The sequence below is a fragment of the Crocuta crocuta genome, unplaced genomic scaffold (genome assembly GCF_008692635.1).
Source record: "Crocuta crocuta isolate KB4526 unplaced genomic scaffold, BGI_CrCroc_1.0 scaffold541, whole genome shotgun sequence".
NCBI classification, from domain to species: domain Eukaryota; kingdom Metazoa; phylum Chordata; class Mammalia; order Carnivora; family Hyaenidae; genus Crocuta; species Crocuta crocuta.
The window spans coordinates 1,455,756-1,480,316 of NW_027531901.1; the positions used below are offsets into that span (position 1 = coordinate 1,455,756).

The following is a 24,561-nucleotide window of genomic DNA, read 5'->3' on the forward strand; positions in this document are numbered from 1 at the left end:
ACACAGACTCTGAAACAGGCTCCAGGCTCCGAGCTGGCAGTCAGCACAGAGCCTGACGCGGGGCTCGAACCCACGAACCGCGAGACCATGACCTAAGCGAAAGTCGGACGCTCAACCGACTAAGCCACCCAGGTGCCCCTAAGATTTTATTTTTAAGTAATCTTTATACCTAACATGGGGCTCAAACTCAACCCCGAGACGAAGAGTCAGTCACATGTTCCACTGACTGAGCCAGCCAGGTGCCCCTACATATCATACAGCACACATCTGATAAGGAGTCAATCAGAATATATGGAAAACTGCTGAAACTTAAAAAAAAAAATCCCAAACATCCAATGTCAGAGAAATTACTACCTGTGTTCTCTTCTAGAATTTTTATGGTTTTAAGTCTCACATTTAGGTTTGTGATCCATTTCTAGTTTATTTTTGTGTGTGGTGTTAGACAGTGGTCCAGTTTCATTCTTTTACACGCAGCTGTCTGGTTTTCCCAGCACCATTTATTGAAGAGGCTGTTTTTTACCCATAGTATATTCTGGCTTCATTTGTCACAGATTAATTTGCCATATAAGCATGTATATTTTATTTCTGGGCTCTCTATTCTGTTCCATTGATCTGTGTGTCTATTTTTGTGCCGGTACCATACTGCTTTGATTACTACAGCTTTGTAGCATATCTTAAAGTGCTTTTAATTTGAATTAAAATACTGATAACTTCCAGCTTGGTGTTCTTTCTCAAGATTGCTTTGACTATTCGGGGTCTTTTGTGGTTCCATATAAAGTTTAGTGTTATTTGCCTCGTTCTGCAAAAAAAATGCTATTGGTATTTTGATAGGGATTGCACTGAATCTGTAGATTGCTTTGGGTAGTATGGACACTTTAACGATATTAAGTCTTCCAATCCATGGGCATGGAATATCTTTCTGTCTGTCTGTGTCATCTTCAATGTCTTTCATCCATGTTTATAGTTTTCAGAGTATAGGTCTTTCATCTCTTTGATTAAATTTATTCCTAGGTACTTTATCCTTTTAACGGCAATGGTAAATGGAATTGTTTTCTTAGTTTCTCTTTCTGCTACTTCATTATTAGTGTATCAAAATGCTACCAATTTGTGGGTATTAATTTTGTGTCCTGCACATTTACTGAACTTATTTATTACATCTATGTTTTGAAGAATTGTTAGGATTGTGTTTGTCTAGTTTCAGGTCAACTGCAAATAGCGACAATTTAACTTCTTTAACAATATGGATGACTCCTTTCTTTTTCGTGTCTGACTGCCAGGACTAAGACTTCCAGTACTATGTTGAATAAAAGCCAAGAGTGAATATCCTTGTCCTCTTCCTGATCTTAGAGGAAAAGCTCTCAGTCCCCCCCCCCGCCCCCAACTGAGTATGATGTTAGCGGTGGGCTTTTCACATATGGCCTTTAATACATTGACATATGTTTCCATCTAAACCCACTTTGTTAAGAGTCTCTATCACGAATGGGTGTAGAGTTTTGTCCATATGTTTCTAGATGTCTCCTGAGGCAAGGAAAACACAAGCAAACATAAATTATCAGGACTACATCAAAATAAAAAGCTTTTGCACAGTGAAGGAAATCATCAACAAAACAAAAAGGCAACCTACTAACTGGGAGAAGATATTTGCAAATGATTTATCCAACATGGGGTAAGTATCCAAAATGTATAAAGAACTTATACAACTCAACAATCCATTAAAAAATGGACAGAGGATCTGAATAGACACTTTTCCAAAGAAGACATCCAGATGGCCAACAGACACATGAAAAAGTGCTCAACATCACTGATCATCTGGGAAATGCAAATCAAAACCTCAGTGAGATATCACCTCACACCTGTCAAAATGGCTAAAATGAAAACGACAAGGAAGAACAAGTGTTGGCAAGGATGTGGAGAAAAAGGAATCCTTGTGCACTGCTTGTGGGAGTGCAAACTGGTGCAGCCACTGTAGAAAACAGTAGGGAGGTTCCTCAAAAAATTAAAAATAGAAATATCATATGATCAAATAATTCTATTCCTGGGTGTTTACCCAAAGAAAATGAAAACACTAACTTAAAAAGATACACACACCTCTATGGTTATTGTAGCATTATTTATGATAGCCAAGACATGGAAGAAACCTAAGTGTCTCCTGACAGATGAATGGATGAGGAAGATGTAGTATAGGGGCTCCTGGGTGGCTCAGTTGGGTTAAGCGTCTGAATTAGGCTCAGGTCATGATCTATCTCACGGTTCATGAATGAGTCCCACATCAGGTTCTCTGCTGTCAACGCAGAAGCTGCTTTGGATCCCTGTCTCCCTCTCTCTCTGCTCCTCCTCGGTGTGCGTGCTCTCTCTCTCACTCTCGCTCTCATTCTCTCTCTCAAAAGTAAATAAACATTTAAAAAGAGGAAGATGTGGCGCACATGCGTGTGTGTCGCGTGTGTGCAATATTACACAACCATAAAAAAGGATGAGTTTGTGCCATTTGTGACAAAATGGATGAGTCTAGAGGGTATTATGCTAAGTAAAATATGTCCAACTGAGAAAGACAAATACCATACGATTTCACTCCTATGTGGAATCTAAGAAACAAATGGACAAACAAACAAAAAGCAGAATCAGACCTACAATACAAAGAACAAAGTGGTGGTTGCCAGAGGGGAGGGGAGAGTGGGGGGTGGGCAAAACAGGGGAGGGGGAGCGGGAGATACAGGCTTCGAGTTATGGAGTGATAAGTCATGGAAATAAGAGGCACAGCATAAGGAATGTAGTCAGTGACACTGTAATAGTGTTGCAGAGTGACAGATGGCGCTACGCTTGTGGTGGGCACAGCATAACATATAAGCTTGTCAAATCACTATGTGATACACCTGAAGGTAATGTAATATTAACTGTCAACTATACTCTAAATAAATAAATAAACAAACAAACAAAACAATCCTCAAAAATTGGCAAAGGACTCGAATAGATATTTCTCTAAAAAGATATATAAATAGACAATAAGCATACGAAAAAAATGCTCACCGTCACTAGTCATTAGGGAAATGAAATAAAAACCAACACGAGACACCACCTCCCACCCATTAGGATGGCTACATCAAAAAACGAAAAGAGAAAACAAGCACTGGTGAGCGTGAAGAGAAATTAGAACCTTTTCAAACTGTAGGTGGGAGCATAAAATGGTACAGCTTCTGTGGAAAACAGTATGGTGGCTCCCCCAAAGTTAAAAAATAGTATTACCCTATGATCCAACAGTTCCATTCCCGGATGTATACTCAAAAGGAGTGAAAGCAGGGTTTCAAAGAGATATTTGCATACCCTTGTTCACAGCACCTCTATCCACAAGAGCTAAAATGTGGAAGCAACCCGAGTAGCTTCCTGTCCATCGACAGATGAACGGATGAGCAGAATGTGGCATATACACACAGTGGAATATTATTCAGTCTTAAAAAGGAAATTCCGAAATATGCGACAACATGGATGGCCCCTGAGGACACTATGCTAAGTGAAGTAAGCCAATCATAAGCTGACAAATACTGTGCGATTCCGATTCCACTTATATGAGGTACTCAGAGCAGAAGAAAGGGGAATGGTGATAGCCAGGGGCTGGGGGAGGGGGGAGGGGAAGGAGGAGTGAGGGTTGAATAGGGACAGAGTTTCCGTTTACGAGATGAAAAGAGTTGTGGGGATGGACGGCAGTGATGGCTGCACAACGGTGAGGAATGCATTTCCCACCCCCGAACTGCATGGCAAAAATGGTCAAGGTGGGAAATTTCATGTCATGTATATTGTGCCACAGTAAAAAAAAAATTTTGTGGAAAAAAAAATGCAGCCCTAGAAGTTAACCAGATTGTTTCTGGATGCCTGGCAGATGTAAGTGTCTTCAGTAAGCATATGCATCATGACCATACGCATCAGTGATGTTATTCTGAGACCGTCCTCTGTGTGTGTGTTGGGGTATAAAACAAAAATGAGTAATTATGGAAAATTTTAATTCTATCATTTCCTGTGCCCGTGAGAATCATTTTTCTTGGCATGGAAAAGAAGAGATCCACGTTATTATTAGAGAAGAGATTAAGTGAAAAAGCTGACAGTTCTCAACTTGAACGACCAGTATTCATATTTCCATCTACATTTTCTTGAAGTCCTAAATTGGAATAGCTCTGTCCACGGAAAAAGCCTAGAAGCAATGACAGTGAGCATTCTAGGTTGTGATTTTGGGATACCACCGCCCCCCCACACCCCCAAACACAGAACTCCTTGGAGAAGTGGCTGATTCTCGATCTGGCACAGGAGTGGTATGACTTCGCCCTGGGACACCTTGTCACTCCAGGCAGCAAGGAAGCTAAGCGGGAGGACTTGATTTTAATCCTGATTTGAAAAGGAACAAACTGTAATATCAACTGATCAAAGAATGGAAGATAAATATTTTACGAAAATGAAAGGCTCAAAGAGATCTGAATATTGACTGGGTATTTGACAAGTTTAAAGACTTCATGTTAAACGTTTGAGGCGTGATCATGGAAATGTGGTGATGTTTAAAAAGAGATATGTCTTGGAATCTCTGTGGGTGAAATGATGGGCTGTCATCTGCTCTATTGAAAACTCTGGTGGAAAGATTGGGGAAGGGCAGAGGTGCCGTGAAGATTTTTTTTTAATGCTTTATTCACTTCTGAGTGAGAGAGACAGACAGACAGAGCATGAGCAGGGGAGGGCCAGAGAGAGAGGGAGACACAGAATCCGAGGCAGGCTCCAGGCTCCAAGCTGTCAGTACAGAGCCCGACACGGGGCTCGAACTCACGAACACTAAGATCATGACCTGAGCTGAAGTCGAACACCTAAGCGACTGACTCCCCAGGCGCCCCCATAAAGATGTTCTTAAGTCAACACACATGTTGGGTGGTGGGTCTTTTAGGTTCCTTTTAGTATACTCTTGTGCATGTTGGAAATTTTCTACAATAAAAAGTAAAACAAAAGGCCATGGCCTGATCAAAACAGCGATTTCAAATGTGAGCTTACATCTAAAATCACAAGGCCTGACATCCAAACTGTAGGTACTCATTGCAATCAAGCTGCTTATTCCCAAGGTGACTGCACACCACACACTTCCGGGCAGTAGCAGCAATAGTTACAGAAGGACAATGAGCGACTCTCCGAGCAGACACTAGAAAGGCTAAGCAGGGCGTCTGGGGGGCTCAGTCAGTTAAGCAACTGACTTTGGCTCAGGTCGCGGTCTCATGGTTTGTGGGTTCGAGCCCCATATCGGGCTCTGTGCTGACAGCTCAGAGCCTGGAGCCTGTTTTGGATTCTGTGTCTCCCTCTCTCTCTGCCCCTCCCCTGCTCATGCTCTGTCTCTCTCTCTCTCTCTCTCTCTCTCTCTCTCAAAAATAAATAAATATTTAAAAAAATTTTTTAACAAGTAAAAAGGCTAATCAGTGTCAGTATACATTTTGGATAGATTACAAGAATTCAAGAAAAATTTCAAAGGGCCATAAAAACAATTAGGAAACCAAAAGTGAATATTTAGTTACCTGTAAATGCCTATAAATAAAAAATGTCATTACAGAAATGTAAGAAGCAGTCACAAAGTGGACTTAATATATAAAAACCTAAGGAAAAAAATGACAATTTTCATTTCAAAAAGAGGCAAAGGGAGACACAGCTATCAATCTGAAAAAGTATATAAGCTCACAAATGATTAAATAAATGAAAATAAAACAATGAGATAACACCTTTCCCATTGAGCTGGAAAGGAAAAATTATAAAAATAAGAATGATGAGAACAGAGCAAACAGGCATTTTTATATCTTGCAATCCTCTTACAAGGGGTACCTAGCACAGCATTTCTGAAAGGTTGCTTGACAATACATGTTTAATGCCTTAAATTCTAGAAACCTATCCTGAGAAAATAATCACAGATACAGAGAGAATTTCAAGAAGGTTCATGATTGTTTTAGAAGAGCAAGAAATTTAGAAATAGCCTAAATGTCCACAAAAGAAGGGAAGGATTAAGATAAATTACTATCTATCTATAATATGAGATGCAATTTAGCCCTGAAAATTCTTACAATAAGGATGATTTCATCAGATGGGCTTATTACTAGTGCGGAGGAGGGGTGCAACAGAATAAAAAACGTGGTGTCATCTCAGCCATGTACAAGGGATACATATTTAGTGAGAAAGTAACTGGAAGGGACTGTGTCAGAGGGATGAGGCTTAATCTAAATTTGTTATCATTTAGCGGCCACTTTAGTGGTGATGAGATTTCTTAAATCTTCTTTTATTTTCCACATTCACTACAAATCCCCTATAGATTACAGAATCAGAAAAAACACATCTGTTTATTGCAATGCGTGAAGAAAAAAATCTCCCTGAAAAACCTGCCCCTTTCCCAACCATCTTGTTTCCAAGTAAGTTCAGTAAATCTGCTGAGACTTGGGGTGCAGGGGGGCAGGACGCAGGTTTGCTAGGAGAGGAGAGCTTTTCTTTTTATCTTGGATAAAACAAGGTACACTTGAACGGTTCCTTGAATATGGCTGTAATCTCACGAATACTAATCCTGGTGCTTGTCTGTCTGCTGGGGATCAACAATGTCCTCTGTGTGAGCGGGTGGAATGGAGGGTAAAAACAGTGATTTCATGAAAGCCAGCTGTCCTCAGTCTCTCTTCAGCCATAGCTGCAAGAATCATCTCCAGGTGGCTTTGCTCCCATGCAGATGATACTTTGCACACAACAACCTAGACCAGAATTATGTTCCTTCCAAGCCCTTTGGGGAAGAGGTAAAACTAGAATATCAGAACAACCCCTATACTTATCTTTTTCTGCTGTTGGTTGAAGTTGTCAATGATAACACCGATGAAGAGATTCAGAGTGAAGAATGAACCAAAGATGATAAAAGCCACGAAGAAAAGGTAGTTTATTGGGTTCTCCTCAAACCCTGGCTGTAGTTCTTTCTGTTAGGGATTTTTTAAAACAAGAAAAAGAAAACAATTACTGGAGAAAATTATAAGCCATCTTAACTGCCTTTTCTAGAAGACCAAAGTGTTTCTCAGCAGTAGCGTTAGCTACTCAGCCTCGTCCAAACAAGCCATGGTTCGTGCAGGGAGATCCCTCTTTCAGTTTCCCTGGAGGAGCCTGGGTGGCACCATGTCAGAGAGAGGGCGTGTGAAAAGAGGCGCAGGCCTTTTCTCCAAAGCAACGGAGAATCATGAAAGGGTTGTAAGACTGGGGAATGGCATGATCGCACGTGTCCTTTGAGAGGGTCTCTAGAATATCTACATGGACACATAACTGGAAGGAGCCAGCCTGGAGATGAGGCCCCTGGAAAAGGGGCACAGTCCCTTCAGGCAGAGGTGACTATCAACTCTTGATGGACAACTACATCCTTCATACAGAGCCCACCGTTGCATTCAGTCTGTGCTTGTGCCCTGTCACTCTTGAACTCCCAGCGCCTGCACACTTTGTGACATGTAGATCCTCAATACCTCTTGGATGGATGGATGGATGGATGGAAGGATGGGTGGACGGACAGACAGACGGACGGATGGATGGATGGATGGACAGATGAAGAGATGGACGGACAGACGGATGGACGGATGGATGGATGGGTGGGTGGGTGGGTGGATGGATGGATGGATGAGTGAATGAATGAATAATAAAACTCTAGAGAAGACACAAAAATAGACTACAACTAAGTTTCCCCCAAGACATGACCAAAAGCATCCAAAAATCCCTTTTGTCCAAGTTCTTCACTTTATGCATTTTGGGAACAGGCAGCAGGAAGATTTCCTCTTTTCTTTCTCCAGATCACGTTCAAAGATAGTGCTATGAGTGTTGATAGCTCTGTCACCTGTTGAATGTTTTTATGATGTTTGTTCTTCAATGCCCACCACACAGACTAATGTAATTAGGGTAACATTTGAAAATATTTTTTTGTCTTTTGCCTTGCAGAGTACCTGGCCTTGGTCGCCATTGGCTTGAGATGTCCATTTGTTTGAACTAAGGGCAGCCATTAATACAATAACAATACAATGGCAAGAAAAAATCACCAGGCAGCATCTGACACTTAAAACAAGGTTATAATGCAGGCTACCAGATAGGAAAAGTAAAGGGAAAACGCTCGCCCCGCTTGTACCTAGGGGATTGTCAGAAAAAGAAACAGAGAGACAGAGAATATCAGAGCCATGAGATGTGTATCCTGATTCCCTCTCTTTGGGTTTGGAGAGGGGGCCTGGGATTCTGTAAATTGAAGGGAACATGAAGGGCCAAAAAGGATATTTTTGTTCAACTTCTGTATTTTCCTACAGGGAAGCTGCTGCTGGGAAGGTGGGCAGGATGCCTTAAGCGGTTAGAAGAGTCTCTCAAACTTTCCCGTTTCCCGGAGGCTTGGAAATGGAGTTGACAGCCGCGGGGCTGCCCGATGGGCTTTTGGTAAGTGATGGGAGGAGACTGCTGGGCAAGGGGCCGAGGAGAGGAAATGGCAGAGAGTCGGTGTTGAAGGCCAGGAAGAGCTGAGGGGGGAGAAAGGCTCGTGTTTTCACCAGGATCCGAGAGCGGCAAGATTGTCTGTGATGACACACACGAGGGTCCCGTCGTGCTAGAAGCCAGCACGTACCGGCTACAATGTCCCAGGGCCACCCCCCCACACCTCCACTCACCTATCGTTCACTCAGGGGACACGTGTAAGCCACACGCGTCTTCCTGCAGACGTCTGCGTAAGATTTCCTCCCCCCACCCCCCCCATCTCCACCTCAAGGCAACGGATGCCTCAGGTAAACTAGGGTGAAGGTCAGTACTCAAAAGACAAAAAATTAAGCACATTAATATTTTAAAATACTGTCTCCATTGTAATTTCTGCTGTGCCACCTGCACTGCCGCTGCCAGCCCCGTGTGCCCGGTGACAGGCACCAGTGACTCTCAAACAAGACATCACGTGTGTGAGGGCAGGAAAACACAATGCTGGTCCCATTCTTGATTCAACCATTTGCTCACTCCATGGCTTTGGGCGACACTACGCTTCCATTCCTCGATCTTCCCTACTGGGAAATAGAAATGCACCAGACGGCTAAGTGCTCTTCCAGCTTCGGAGTCCACGATTGCTTTTCGCTTGACTAGAATTTAACAGCTGGCAATCGCCAGAAGTCCACTTAGCCTCTGGAGGGCCCAACTGGGGCCACGGGAAGTCTCTCTTAGCAGACGCCGTCCATCTGTAAGGTCCCCCCACGGTCCCGGGCGAGGACCCTGTGAAATCTGGCTTCTGCCTGGATCCCCTCGTGGAAAGGAAGTGAGAAAATGAAGGCATTCTGTTCTGTTGCCTCCGCCTCCATCTCCTCCACGGGAGGTTTCTCCTTGGTCACTATGGACACACAGGACTGGACTTGGAGCAAAATAGAATGTAATACCCATCGGAAGATGAGTAAAGCCCTTTTTTATCCCTATTTCATAGTGTCTGTCCCAAGGAAAACAAAGCAAAGAACGCTGGCCAGTGGAACCAGGGTGTGGGAAGTTCTAGACTGTCTATATAGTGACGACGTCCCTGATTTGACCCTCGCACACTCTATAACATGGCGGAACAGAAGCTCACCCCTCTGGAATCCACGGCCGCGTACATAATATCCATCCAGCCCTTAAACGTTGCCTGTAACAAAAGCAGAGAAACATGAACACAGTTAGAGACTTGCTATCAACAGAGAGCAAGCAAGGCCAGCGGGCAGACGCGTGCAAGATGACGCCCCACCCTTCCAGGACCGAGTGTCCAGACGAAAGAGCAGTAGAAGGGAATTCAGAAACGGGTGTCTTGTGGGGTCTTTTTCTTTTTCATTCGTACAAAATAAAAAGGTGTTTGTTTGTTTGTTTTTAATAAATGGCTGCCTTAAAAATTTCTGGAGAAGCTATGTAAAAACTACAGGGAAGAGCCCGGCTAGGCTTTCCTGATGCCTCACGTTGGCGCTATCTATCCAAGACCCGGCAGTTGTGGGTTGACCGGGGGCCTGACTTCTAACCAAGAAGTGCTGCTTAGCGTCTGAGGCTCCACTGCTCTTAGGCTGGGGCTCTGGAGAGTAAGGCACCATGTAGGACACGGTGAGATGTACAGGGCATTGCTTGGAGTCAAGGCTCAGGAGACAAAAAAAGTTGGAAATGTTCAGTGGGGAATAATTCCAGAGGGCGTTGGCTTCCACATGAGGAACTGGGATTTGATTTTACCATCTCAGTGGAGTCACTGTGTTTTTATTAGCTGCAAAATGATTTATGCTTCTTTTAAGGTTTCTCTCCTCAGAGTGAAAAGCATACCAACAGCACTTACCACTTGCAACAGGGCAAGGTAAGCCATTCCCACATTGTCAAAGTTGACTGGCAGGGTGACCCAAGAGAAATTTCCACCTTCACATTGACTTTGGTTTGCAACAATGCTGTAATTTATAACTGAGTTTGCATCTGTTCTATTAACGCATCTTCCAAATTTTCCAGAAAAGAAGTATACTCCCAGGATACAAAATATGAGCCAGAAAATGAGGCAGACAAGCAAAACATTCAGAATGGCAGGTATGGCGCCTACGAGAGCGTTGACGACCACCTTAAAGAAAACAGAAGACAAACATAGCAGAGGTGTGGGATTCGCCCGGCCCTGGATCTCAGGATGGGCCCGATGGGCAGGACGGACATCTCAGGGCTCTGTCTTTACTCCCTACCCTCAAACTCCCAACCCTGCAGCCTATGGCGAGCCCTGCTCTCAGCTCCCTATGTAACGGGTTCTTTGTGTTGTCACTGAGGACCACTTGAGGAGTGTCCGCTGACGACAGCATCACAGACTTATGGGACACCTGCCCGAGAACTGAAGGAAAGCCAGAACCCAGCTTAGCTACCACAGAATGGATGCTGTATCTTAAATCCTTCTTTGTCTCTCGAATTCTGAACAGTGCACTGGGTGGGAAGGAGCCCAGAAAAAGCTGGGCAATTTAAGGGAAGCCCAGCCCAAGAGCAATTGGCTTTTCCACGCACCCCCAACATCTGACCTTCCCCCACCCGCTGAAGAGTGTACCTTCATTCCTTCAAACTGGGACAATGCGCGCAGGGGCCTCAGCGCTCGCAGAGTCCTGAAGGACTTCAGGCTCTTTAAGTCAATGAGACTGGTCACAGAGACCTGGTGGGAAGAGAAGCCATAGGTAGTGTACCCGACCCGGTTCCCAGGGAAGCCGGTGGTGGGGGCTGGCAGCCCTCATTCTGAGAGGCAGACCCAGGGTGTCCTCGGAGGATTAGCCAGAAACAGAAGCCAGCCAGCCCTCTAGAAGTCGGAAGGCAAGTGAAGAGGGTATTTTTCTCCCTGTCTGCCAAAGCCACAGCCCACGCGGGTGAGGACGATGCATTTACATGATTTGTTTGATGAAAGGCAACCTAAGCTGAGTGATTGTTAAAGGAAACCAAAGGCCATGACAGTGACGTTCCCCTTGGGGTCCTGAACTGGATCCTGGACTGGGGGTAGGTGAGGGTGGTGGTAGTAGGTGGGCAGAAGGAATTAACATAAAGGACCTTGTTGAAACAACTGACAAATTTGAAGATGTGTATGGATCTTACTATCGAGTCATGTTCAAACTCCTGACTTTGAGAATTGTGCTGTTCTCAGGAAATACACACGGGAATGTTTAGGGGTAAAGAGATGTGGTGCCCGCAACCTAATCTCAAGCAGTTTAGAATGAGAAATGGAGAGAAAAGGACACAGCAGACCGGGTAGACTGTCCCCAGTTGGTGAATCCGGGGAAAGTGTATGATGGGTTCTTTGCACTGTTTCTTGCAACTTTTCTGTAAGCTTGAAATGATATGGAAATAAAAAGTTACAGTGAAATAATCAGTTGTTTGCTAGTATTTCCCCTCGCTCCAATAGCTCCTTCTTGGGGAATCGAATCCAATGTTCCCTCCCAACATACTTCTTCCCAACGGGGCCGGACTAAGGACTGGAAAGCTCTACAAATAAACTAAATTGAAACTTAACAAATAGAATGAGCTGAAGTGGCAGACCACCGTTTGCGGACGGCAGTCACTCTCATCGATTATGCAGAGCCTCCAGGGGCTCGACTTGGAAGAGGGGCCGCTCAGTGGGACAGGAAGTGAATTGTCCTATGACTGGCTATGCTGACACTAGAGCTCACTCGTATCTAAAATCATTCCCCGCTAATCCTGCGAATCGCATCATAGTAGTAAAATACTGGCAAATTCAGAGAAATTCAGTGAGTTGATATGGCAGAATAACAAAATTTTTGAGTGGGTAATTGAGTTTTTAGAAAATTATCGATTCAAAACGCTTTTATTTATCAAGGTTTCCTAAAATAGGCTTTTTGTTTGGGAGGGCGTTGCCTGTGGGAGAGTTATTTCCGCAGCTTTTTCGCAACTCCTCCTTCCCCCGCCCCCCCCCACCACCCCCGGGTTCCTAGCGAGGGGGAAAAGGATGATACAGTTGGCAGTTCTTCCGGCTTCACCGAATACCTGTTGTTGTGGGTGGGGCAGAAGGGCCCCCAGAGGGACCGTGTACACCTTCTCGACTGGAACCCTATCTCCAGACTCTGTTCCCCGAGCTTGGGAGGCACTGATGAGACATAAAACTCTCCACGTTCCTTCCCACCCGACTGTCCTCAGCTGCGTGTATCTTTTTTTTCTATCTAACTTGCATTTATCACTCTGCACTGTTTCGACAAAAAGTTTTTTTTTTCCCTTGTGGTATATTCCTTTTAACTATTGTAAAATATTACAGCATATAAATATTCATATTTAATGGGTCCATTCCCCCTTGGTGAGTATCTAAGTCATTTCCATTTCTTTGCTATTATGAACAACAAAATGGACAGATGTATGCATTTTCCCTGCATACATACTCAAGAACTTTCCTTAGATGTATAACTAGAAGTGGTATTTCTGGAGAGTGAATTACAAATTGGGCTTGTTTCTAATTTTACTTAATAGTGCAAAATTTTCCTGGGGCACCAGGGTGGCTTAGTCAATTAAGTGTCTGACTTTTGATTTCCGCTCAGGTCACGATCCCAGGGTTATAGCATCCAGCCCCGTTATCAGGCTCGGCACTGAGCATGGAGCCTGCTTGGGATTCTCTCTCTCCTTCTGCTCCTCTGTCCTGCACTCTCTCTCTCTCAAAATAAGTAAAGGAACAAATTTTTAAAAATAGTGCAAAATTTTCCCTAAAATGACTGTACCATTAGCGGTGATTAAAGATTCCATTTTCTCATATGTAAATATTAGAGATTATCCAACTTTAAAATTTTTGTCAGTCTGATAAGTAACAGAGTTTCTCATTTTAACGTGTACTTCGGAGCTAATTGGTGATTGAGCTAGTATGTACTTCTTCGTATTTTTATGAGCAACTTGAGTTCCTTATGTGAATTACCTGTTTACGTCCTTTTCCCACTCTTACACTGAGTTCTCTTTCTCTTGTTGATCTGCAGAGAGTTTTTAATACTATGGATAATAATTTTCCGTTCTGTCTCCAGGCTCTAGCCTGCCTTTAAAATTACAATTCTATTGAATAAAAAAAATCCAGAAGATTCACAATCTGGTAGAGTTGAATTTAATTATTTTGGGGGGTTGTGTTTGTTTTTTCTTTACATATATTTTTTTAAGTCTAACTACTTATTTTGAGAGAGGGTGTGTGTATGAGCAGGGGAGGGAAAGAGAGAGAGGGAGAGAGAATCCCGAGCAGGCTTCTTGCCATCAATGCAGAGTCCAATGCAGGTCTTGAATTCATAAACTGTGAGATGATTACCTGAGCTGAATCCAGAGTTGGACATTTAACCGACTGAACCACCCAGGTGCCCCTCTATTTTTCTACTTCAAAATTATAAAGATCATTTTATACAATGTTGATTAACAAGCAGCACAAAAGGATTGTTCACATACATTCTTTTTTTTAATCTGCACAATAATTTTCTGAATTAAGTACATTTTATATCACCTACCATGTTACAGACAAGGAAACCTGAAGTTCAGAGGATTAACAACTTATTTCCGGTGGAATTGGGATTCACACCTTGGTCTGTGTGATGCTAAGGCTAATAATAATAATAGTCAATCACACTTATCAAGTGCCTTGTCTGGGATTTATAAAGTATAAATCCTAAGATTATTTATTTCCTTGTTCTAATCATTTTTGTTCCACTCATTTTGTTATTAAACTTAATGTTTAATACAATTAAAGACAACTTTAATGTTGTCTCATTAAATAAAGTTTGCAAGCTTCCTCCCTTGTTTTATCCTTTGTAACAATTCGAATAACAGCCTGCTTATCTTAGTTCAGGCTGCTATAACAGAACATCATAGCCTCGGTTGCTTATAGATAGTGGACATTTATTTCTCACAGTCTGGAGGCTGGGAAGTCCGAGATCAAGGTGCCAGCAGGATCACTGTCTGGCGAGAGACCACCTCCTGGCTCACACACGGCTTTCTTCTCCCTGTGTCTTCACATGACAGAAGGGGTGAGGAGCTCTGTGGGGTTCTCTTTTATAACAGCAGTAGTTCCGTTCATGAGGGCTCTGCCCTCATAACCTAATCAACCCCCAAAGGTGCCACCTCTAAATATGAACACATTGAGGATTACGTTTCAACATACAAATTTTAGGGGATGCAAACATTCAGTATACAGCACTACTCCCTGAAGTTTGATAAAACTTGCTTGTAAAACCATCTGGGCCTGGTGCCCTTTTTTGACAGTGTGGTATTGAACTATTGTCTTGGTATTTTAAATGGTTATCATTAGATTTATGTTTTCCATTTTGTATCTCGTCAGATTTGGGCACTTTGTAGTCTATACTCTTGCTTTTATTAATGTGAAGATTTATGTCAAAAGAAGGAAGCACTTTGCCTAAAGTTACACAGAAAAAGCACAGGCAAGATAGCTTTAAGATCAGTTTCCTAAGTTTAGGTCAGTAGACCATAGGTCTCTAGATGGTCTAGGGATCATAGGTCCTTAAATCATATGGTTTTTGTCTTTCTCAGTCTGACTTATTTCACTTAGCATGATAGACTCTAGCTCTATCCACATTGTTGCAAATGGCAAGATTTCATTCTTCTTGATGCCTCTTGTATAACATCCCATTGTGTATATATACCACATCTTCTTTATCCATTCATGAATTGATGGATACTTGGGTGTGTCCACCAACATTAACAACATTACGGTTCTCCAATAGGCAAGCTGACCACATGGTTTATGCATTCGTCATGTCTACTTTAAATAGCAGGGACAAAGTCTAATTAGCTCATGGTAGAAAGGATATCAATGTTAAAGTCAAGGGCTTTAAACTGAGGATTACTGAGTGAGGCTTTTGAGTTTCACCTCCACCACTTCCAGCCAATCTTTGACATGTTTCTTAACTTCTCTATGCCTTAGTTTCTTCCTGTGTCTATGAGAAAAATAATAGTACCTACCATATTGAGTGGTTGTGATAACTAAAAGAAAGAGTGCATATGAAGCATATGGCAGAGTACCCGGCACAGAGAAAGTATTCGGTAAATGTGATATACTATTATTACACTAGTATATATACTAGTATACACTATTATACTATATACTATTAGCTTTAGCATCACACAGCCCAAGGTGTGAATCCCAGTTTCATCTGAAGCCAGTTGCTGACCATCTGAGCTTCGAGGTTCTTTGTCTGTAACTTGGTAGGTGATGTATAACTCTGCTTAACCCAGAACATTGTTTTACAGATTAAATAAGAAAGAATATTCTTATGTTGCTTGACAATCAAGGTGGAGACCAGCCTAGTCTATTGGCTTCTGACTTGCTTCGAGAAGTCTTGAAAGAAAATGGAAAGTTGGAAGGAGAGTGCAGGACACTCAATATTATTCTAGGCACACATCAGACACAGCAGGGCTTATGGACAGAATTGGATGAGGACCACCATGGAAAGGGCTGGGGTGGTGAGAATATGAAGTGCAGTGTAAAGACTGTGACCCAGAACAGACAGGACAGCTGATGGATAGATGACAACTATTTACGAGCGCTGTGAAGAAAAATATCTTGGAGAGGCACACAGGAAAAGCAGCTCCCTTATGATACCCCCCCCACCCGTCCCCCCAACCCTTGCCTACATGGGACACAGAGATGGTAAACTTACAATCACAATGATGAAATCAAGCCAGCACCAGACACTGGTGAAATACTTCCCAAATCCAAAGGCTACCCATTTTAGACCCATCTCCAGGATAAAAATGTATGTGAAAATATGGTCAGTACAATTAAGTAATGCTTGGATATTGGGTCGTTTCTCAAGGTGAATATCTTCAAATACCTGAAATGATAAAGCATAGCCATAGGCCAGGTTGAATATTTGCGTAGAACTACTTGCTGACTTTACTTTTTAATTTTTCTTCCTTATTTGAATAAACTAGTATCTCTTTTGGTAACAAGGTTTTGCTCCAAAGGTATTAAGGATGGAATGTCTCAGTGGAATCAATTCCTTGAGTAAGGAAAAGCAGAAGGAAAATCCCATGTCTAGACCTCTATTGCTGCAATAGCTCCCTAGGCTCTCATCGCTGACCCCTGAAATATGAAAACATCTTCCTAACAGATCGCCACACAACTTCCTGGTCTTCCTGATCCTTTCAATTCTTGTCAACAATATCTTGCCAATGTTTCCAGAACCATCCAGTGAAACATTCCATCTACTTCATCCTCCTAGTTACTATTCGGTGGCTCCTCATTGCTTGTAACACCTTAGCTCACCCTCTAAATCCCGCCAACCCTGAAGCCAATAATCTACAACAAACAGCCCTGCCACTTACCCCTGTGCTTCTGATGGATGTGCTCATTTTTGTGTGTACCAAGACATGCAAAAGCTGAGGAAGCTCTGGGCTAGTGTAAATCACTTTGAATATGAAACATTCTTTAAGTGTGACCAGGAAAATCAGATGCCTTAGCTTCTGGAGAGACTCTTTTTCATGCTACATCCAAACATTACCCTCATCCAAAATGTATATGTGATTCTATAGGGTCTATATAACCAGGGTAGAAACTGAGAACGAAAAAAAAAAGAATATAAGGGGCCCTAGTACTGAACCCGTAAAGACATCTGGGAAAACAGTGAAGTCAAGAAAGAAATGGGTCCTCCTGTTGAGTAGTAAGGTAATCCCACAGCCCCAGGGCCCTAAGGGAAAATAATGCAAAAGAATAAAAATTTGACTTTCAACTCCTAGGTGGGCTTTGACTGGAGAGGATTCTCCACTTCTTCCTGTCCCCTGCCGTCTCCTCATCATTTTTGTAGTCTCAGTTTGGCTGATATATTCTATAGGAAACTGTCCTTCTTCCACCAAGAATGAGTTAGATGCCCATTCTACATGACCCCATGCCATCCACTGCTTCTGTGAGTTTAGCACTGTGGCCCTTGTCTGTAACTGCTTGGACCCCATCTGTCTTACTACTAGATAGACTCCGCTCCTGGAAGTCAGGGACTAGTCTGTGTGTTTGCTTCTTAAAGACAGACAAATGTGAATGGTGTTGGAAGGTCATTTCCTCGGTCGTTTTGGAAGCTAAGCAGCAAGCTGGCTCAGCAGATCTGAGTTTGCTCGGTAGAAGAGTATGCTAATATTAGCCACTGAGTTTTGGAGGATCCCACATTATAATGAAGACATTTCCTTGCCCAGGAAGCTCCCGTAATTAACCCGCTGCCCAGTTCGGAGCTTCCTAAACTCTGATGAGTCCCAAAGCATCTAGGCTCTAATTCGGTGGGTCTGGGGTGGGCCCAAGACTCCATGTTGAACAAGTTTCCAAGTGATACTAAGACTGCTGGTCCACACAGCATATAGAGTGGCAAGTGACAGACGTTTCTTGTCTCCGATTCTCTACGAACATGTTAAGTGAAACAGGGCCCGAGTCCCTCTCCTATAACCCTCTACGTTGTGTGCTCCGTCTCGCTCTGTCCAACCCACACTTCTCTTGTCAGAACGCAGATGAGAACCAGAAGGATAGTGCCCTGTCCCCGCGGCCGTCTGACAACGCCATGCTTCCCACCGACTACCGCAGGGCTTGGTAGCCACCCGTGACCACTTGTGGATTACAGGAAGAACCCCATTACTTGAATAGAGTAAACAGCAAGTGAAAATGTAAGCCCAGGAGACTACAGGGAATCCTAGACCGAGGGTCAGCAATAAAAATTAAGAGAGTTCTCTGGAGTGGTTTAGAAAAATTTACTTTTTTTCTTGAGACGTGATTCATACTGCAAGTAGATAAATGGAGACGTGTGCCGACCACAGGCTCTGGTGGGCCCCAGCGTGTGCTCATCACCTTTCATGCAGAGATCACACAAATGTAAAGCACCGGCCATGAAGGCGGTGGTGAAGAAGGAAGACACTTCCTACTGCTGGTGACCTGATATTCTGTGACCCTAAATCAATAAGGGGGAACCGAAGGTTCCGTTCACTCACGTAAAAAATAGTAAGAGAGTTTAGTTCTATATTATGTCCATTTTAAGGGAAAACACAAGATAGAAGGGGAAGAAGGGAAGAGAGAGAAACATGCAGGTTATAAGAAGATACTATCGCCCAAGTGGGGGAGGCAAAGAAAGGGCAAGAAGGACCAAAAGGTGAGGGGAGAGAGAGCAGGAAGGGGCTTTATGACTATGTTATGGAGGCCAATGGACTTGGAGTTCTTTCCAAACCTCACCCGGACACACCTGACACCTCGAAGGTGTCACACCTAGAAGGATTTGCCATGTACCTAAAGCATTATCTCTTTGTCTCTCTTCCCAAGGGAACATGAATGGTAGAAAATACCAAGACAACTTATTATACCCTAATCTGATCCCTGTAGCCTTTTCCTTCTAATGTTTTACCTTCTGGAAAGCAGCACTATGGTCTTCAGGAAAAGAGAGGTCGAAACATTGCTGTCCATAGGAAGCAATATGTAGGAGACAGTGGAAATGTCTAGAAATTCTCCAAGAATGAGGGACAGGCCAGGGACAGATGATTTGAGTCATGCTTCCCCACAGGTAAACTACCTTTGGCTTGGGGACTTCCCAGTTGGAGCATGACTCTAGAAGTTGTGCAAAATCTTGCCCTTGAGGGGACCCAGCAGCAGAGATCCCACGGCTGCCTTGTCTCCCCACATTCACGGCCCCGTGTCAGCATGTAGCCCAGCTGCCTTGATCCCCAATGTCCCCACAAGACTGTGATAATTTACCAGTGCCCCACTGCTCAGCAGAATCACAAAGATAACAAAGCTCTCAAACCAACTGTGTTTCACTATTTGGTAGCAGGTTTTCCGCAGGTTCCACCAAATGATCCAGGGGGACTTTCTCTTGTCGACGGCACAGCATGGGCAGCAGTGACCCAGGCCTGCGAGGAACAAGCAGTAGCAATATCATTAGTGCCTGCCTTGAACTGTAATTGTGATCCTAACTCTTCCTCCCTGCCTTTACGTGTGTCCCTTGCCTTTGCATTTCTTCCCACTGAAGAGGTGACGTCGTTTTCCAACCCCTTGAGTCTGGGCGTGGCCATGTGACTTGACGTGGCCAGTAGAGCAGAGCGGAAGTCACACACACAGGCCAGCTCTGCGCTCCGGCCTTCACGGGCCGTGCGTGTTTCCACCTGCTCTCCAGCACCATCTCCGTAAGAAAGGAGTATCTGGGGCAGCCCCCTGTTCCGGGAGAAGGAGGAGGGACACGTGGTACAGAGCCAGGCGGCCCGGGCGAGCCCAGGCTAGACTGGCCGGCTCCCGGTCATTACCACTCACAGGAATAAAGGCGGCCAAAATCAGCGGGATACGCGGCCTGGATCAGTGGAATCGTGTAGATGCAGCCTTACCCTTGTGAGCCACTGGGGCATCGTGGCTCTTTGTTAGGCTGCAATTTCTTTTGGCAACAGTAAGCGGTGTCCTAAGGACTGAGGGGACTGAGGTCAGGAGGGGCACAGGCTCTGTGAACCCCCCAAACCACACGTGGGAGGATCTGAGCAACTGTCAAGGTGGCGCACAGCTGAGCATCTGACATCAGCGCACACCAGTCTTCAGCAAGAACCCAAGCACCCCTGTCCCCTGTCTCCTCCACCCGAGTCCTGCGGTGCTGACTTCACAGTGGTCACAACATCCCACTCCCTTCCTCATCATCTCCCTAAGCTACTGCGAGGTCTCCTCAGTCTGCCCCTGCTGTCCTCCGTCGGTTAGAACACCGACAGGTTAATCTCCCTAAAGGACAATTTCTTCTTTTAGGCCACTCCTCCCTTCTTCCAGAAACCAACCTCTCTTCTCCAGCTCCCACTGGGGACGGCCTGCACACACCTCAAGGACCAGCCCAGAGGTAAGTCAGGAGAACGGTGAAATATTCCTAGCCCGACTTCTGCCCCCGTGGGCAGTTTGGGGGCTGCCAAACAGCCTGCAATATGTTTGAAACCATTCGTGGTGTCCTTTCTGAGACAAGTCTAGTGTCGAACTTATGGAGAAATTTTTAGATTCATCCATTCATTTAAGTCTCTATCTATCTATCTATCTATCTATCTATCTATCTATCTATCTATCTATCATCTATCATCTTTGTTGAGCCCATAATCTGGGCAAGATTCCAGTCTCACACTAGAGAAACAATATTGATTATTAAGTCACTGCCTACATTTTTAAGGACCTCACAATAGAGACAGACACAAATTATCCACAATGAATATAGGAAATAATAAAGGCACATAGGAACAAACCACTATATCTACTGAAGGAATCAGGAAAGACTGTATTTATTGATAGCTTATTATGTGCCAGATACTCTTCTAGGTAATTTGCATTCACTCATTTAATACTAATAATACCCTTTTTCAGTAGATACTATTATCATAGCCATCTTATAAATGAGGCACAGAGAGGCTAAGTAAATTAAACAAGTCACACAGCTAGTAAGTGGAGAGGCCAGAATTAAGCCCAGGCAGTCTGGCTCCAGAGCCAAAGCTCCTAACTACAATGCTATCTTCCTCCAGAGAAAAATCTTGAGGGATGTGTTGAGGGTCTGGCAGGGCTCTATTCAACCCTGGTCAGGCTCCCTTGGTCTACCACCTCATCTATGCCCTGACAGTGGGGGTAGTGGGGGGTATAGAAAGTGGAAGACATATTGGCCCAGTGGGCTCTCTGTGAACGTTTCCTGGGGTCTCTACCCTGGTTGTTAGCCTATGCTAGTTGAGCCTACCCAAATCAAGAATTTCCTGAAAGCTCCTTTGCCTGGATCTGATAATGGCCCCAAGAATCTATGGATGCCTTCTCTTCACTTTTGTCTTCAGTAGAAGGAGAAAGAAGGCATCCATCAAAATCGCAGAGCTTCAAAGAATAACAGAATTCCATCCGAATATGCTGTGAACCGGTTGCGGGAATGCTGCACTTACCTCTGGGAAAACATCTCTCTGGTTCTTTTTTGGGAACCATTTCAGGTGCCCTCGCAAAAGGATCCTGTGGGTCAATGGTGCTACATTCTGAGAGAACACTGGTAGTGTCCGACTTCTGCACGTCAGAACAAAGGAAAAGGGGAATCATTTACCAAGACTGTCTCTCACCACGGGAGCACCCAATACCTTAGTGTGTGACGTTTCAGGAATAAAGCGAGTTAGACAAAGATTCCCGGTATACGGGTTTCTAGAAAGCGTCCCTCTCACTGAGTGTTTTTAAAAAGCGCTCTGACCGGCCCTGACATGAGGAGAGAATTTCCTAACTGCTCTCCCCCGGCTGAAAAAAGACAAGGTATACAGAGACACGGTGTCTCAACCCTTTCCTCCCTACAAATCATACACTGCCTAGATCCAAATAGGGAGGCTGGGTGGTGAGGTGAAGGCTACTTCACGGAGACTAACTTTCAGCTCTCTCAATTCCTAGGCCTCTACTAATGGCTCTCACTGATTTTATCCCTCAGGAGACATTTTGACAACATGTAAAGACACTTTTTATTTCACAACTGGGGGATACTATTTGCATCCAGTGGGTAGACACCATGAATGTTGCTGAATGACCGACAACAGACAGAACAACCTACCACAACGAGGAGCTAACATGCCCCAAACATCAGAGTGGAGAGGTTGAGAAGCCCTGGCCTACACCTGTGCTTAAGATCTGATCCTGGCCTCTGGTTCTGCATTAATCTTGACATTCTAATCTTGATGGCCATAGTGGTTACCTTGGAGAACGCATATGGATAAGCCACCCATTCCCCCTTGGGAACACCCTCGGAAAATTACCTTTCGGGGATTCTGTACGGACAGACAGATGTCATCTTCAGAGAACACATCAATTTCCACACTTTGAGCCCCTGGGCTGGTTGACCTCTTGGTCTCCGGATGGAGTTCATAGGCCTGACACAGAGAAGCCCAAGCGGAATTAATATTCTTCCCGGACATCTCGCTTGAGATAAAACAAGTTCAAGTTATGACATGTTACTCTCTCTCTTTTTTACTTTTTAAAACTCTCCTGGAGAAGTTCAACATAAAATAATCCTGGGAAAATCACTATTGGAAACACGTAATGAAACTTACTCAAAAGTCATATAATCAAAACAAGATGGTTTGGGTACAAAATTCACCAATAATTCAGAAGTGAAATTTACTGTATTCTTTCAATTTAATTGCTAACTAGTGAATTCTTTAAAAAGGGATCCCGGTATTTATCCCCGAAAAAAAAAAAGAATATAATACAGAATGTACCAAAAATAAAATCCATAATGATTTGACATACTAATATAAAAATAGATGTTGGCTTAGTGAAATAGAAAAGGGCATAAAGAGACAAATGAAAACGTATTACTACATAAAAATAAAAAGTAAATTTCACGTGATGACCTGCGGGTATATTCAAGAAAGATGTGCAAAGTCATGTCCTCAGGTGAGGACACTTCTCCCTTTTGAACACGTGCGTGGACATATCACACACACACACACACACACACACACACACGAAAAACAGGGAAAGATATCTCTGGACCAGGCAGGGAACAGAAATAAGAAGTGGTAACCATTTAAAGCACGTAGCAGACGATAACAACGAAAAGCGCCCCATCGGAGGAAGGGAACCAGGGCTGCGTGCAAGGCTTGAAACCATGGGTTGAGTTGAAGTTCTCGCACTTGGGAGAGAAAGCGAACGCAAGTCGTCGTCAACGCTCGCAGTTACAAGCATCCACGGCTGCAGATCCAGGAGGCAGAAGGACGGAAGGCCGCAGAAGCAGAGGTGGGGAAGGTACCCGCTGGCCCCGAAATACGCCCAGGGAGGCTCGTAGACAAGAGTCCCAGGCTGGCAGTAGAAGACTTGGTTCTGCACTGGCTGCCCTAGAAGCATCTATTCAAGGCATCACAGACCTTAGCAGAGAGACTGACAGATCCTCTCACTAAAGATGAAACTTTAAACTAAGCCTCCAAAACACAGGACGAGACAAACAAGATCAGTAACCCTAAAAATGAACTACCAGGAGGTGAATTCACTTGAGAAAAAAAGGAAAGAAAATAATGATCTGGAAGCATCATTAAAATGGGTACGTTTAGGATTTAATAAAAAAGGTCTATAGGGGTTCACTTCCCGGATGGCAATGGAAGGAGCTCTATGGACACGTTCTCCAGAGAAATAAGCCTAAGTGGAGAAAAGTATTTTTCAGAAATCATTTAGAGTCTCTGGAAATTGCCCTAAGGGCGTACAGCAAATGAAGAACCATCTATTCAAAAAATATCTTCGGAATTCAGTAATAGCAGCGGGAGTCCAGGGCAACGGAGGTAAGGTTGCCCCTCTGCCCCCCCCCCTCCCCCGCTTCCAGCTCAGCTTGATGGAAGCCTTACTTTAGGCAGCTGTGGCCAAGATGAGGGTCCCTCTATCCTCCGCCCCCCAAGGAAGGGATATGTATCTTATCAGAGGTGTGGACACCAGCTTTTCTTACCCCCTCCAAGCACTTGCATTAGTGGCTAAGAGATTTTGTCTATAGTAGGAGGCATTCTGGGAGAACCGAGAGATTTGAAGCTCTTCACAAAAGAACGGACTTCATCTGAAACAATGTGAGGAAGTTCAAGCCTAAGGACGTTCTCTAAAACAATGGAGATTTGGATGGTAAGCAAATAAGAGACTGGTAGCTCTGCTTCATTAAACGCAACAAACTAAACCACAGGTCAGCAAGTTCACCACAGAGAACCCTGGAAAGAGACAGCTAAGAGGAATCTCCCTGGGGTCAGAACAAATCTCAAAGACTGACCTCGTAAGTAAACCCGACTTGAATTTAATTAGAACAGACTGCGGAGCAATTAATGCCCTGTGGTATTGTCAAAAACAATAGAGCAACTAAACCAGCAATTAGTTGAGCCTAAAATCTGGGTGTGATGCCATATATGGCAGACAGATTAACAGAGCGATCACGGAAAGAGATCTCAAAGAGACACCTACTGCCATCCGGCAGTGACCGCCTGCAGCCCCCACGGTGTGCCCTCCGAAGTGAGGAGGGGCCTCACTTTGTCACGACTACGTGGAAATTAAACAAAACATTCCTAAACAACCAAACACTATGACTTGGAGTCAAATAATAAATCACAAAAGAAATTAGACTTTAAGGCTTAAAGTATAAAACACTT

The 24,561-nt window shown here is 43.9% G+C and overlaps 1 protein-coding gene across 1 annotated transcript in view; it reads right to left on the reverse strand.

Moving 5' to 3' along the window:
• Nucleotides 1-24,561, reverse strand: part of SCN11A (sodium voltage-gated channel alpha subunit 11) — an 80,058-nt gene that overhangs the window by 8,504 nt on the left and 46,993 nt on the right. Inside the window, exons 16-23 of the mRNA XM_077773979.1 lie at nucleotides 22,201-22,314; nucleotides 21,358-21,472; nucleotides 19,181-19,335; nucleotides 16,122-16,295; nucleotides 11,039-11,140; nucleotides 10,304-10,573; nucleotides 9,584-9,637; nucleotides 6,812-6,953 (exon numbers count right to left, since the gene is read on the reverse strand). Coding sequence (XP_077630105.1) covers nucleotides 6,812-6,953; nucleotides 9,584-9,637; nucleotides 10,304-10,573; nucleotides 11,039-11,140; nucleotides 16,122-16,295; nucleotides 19,181-19,335; nucleotides 21,358-21,472; nucleotides 22,201-22,314 — 1,126 coding nt within the window. The remainder of the gene's footprint in view (nucleotides 1-6,811; nucleotides 6,954-9,583; nucleotides 9,638-10,303; nucleotides 10,574-11,038; nucleotides 11,141-16,121; nucleotides 16,296-19,180; nucleotides 19,336-21,357; nucleotides 21,473-22,200; nucleotides 22,315-24,561) is intronic.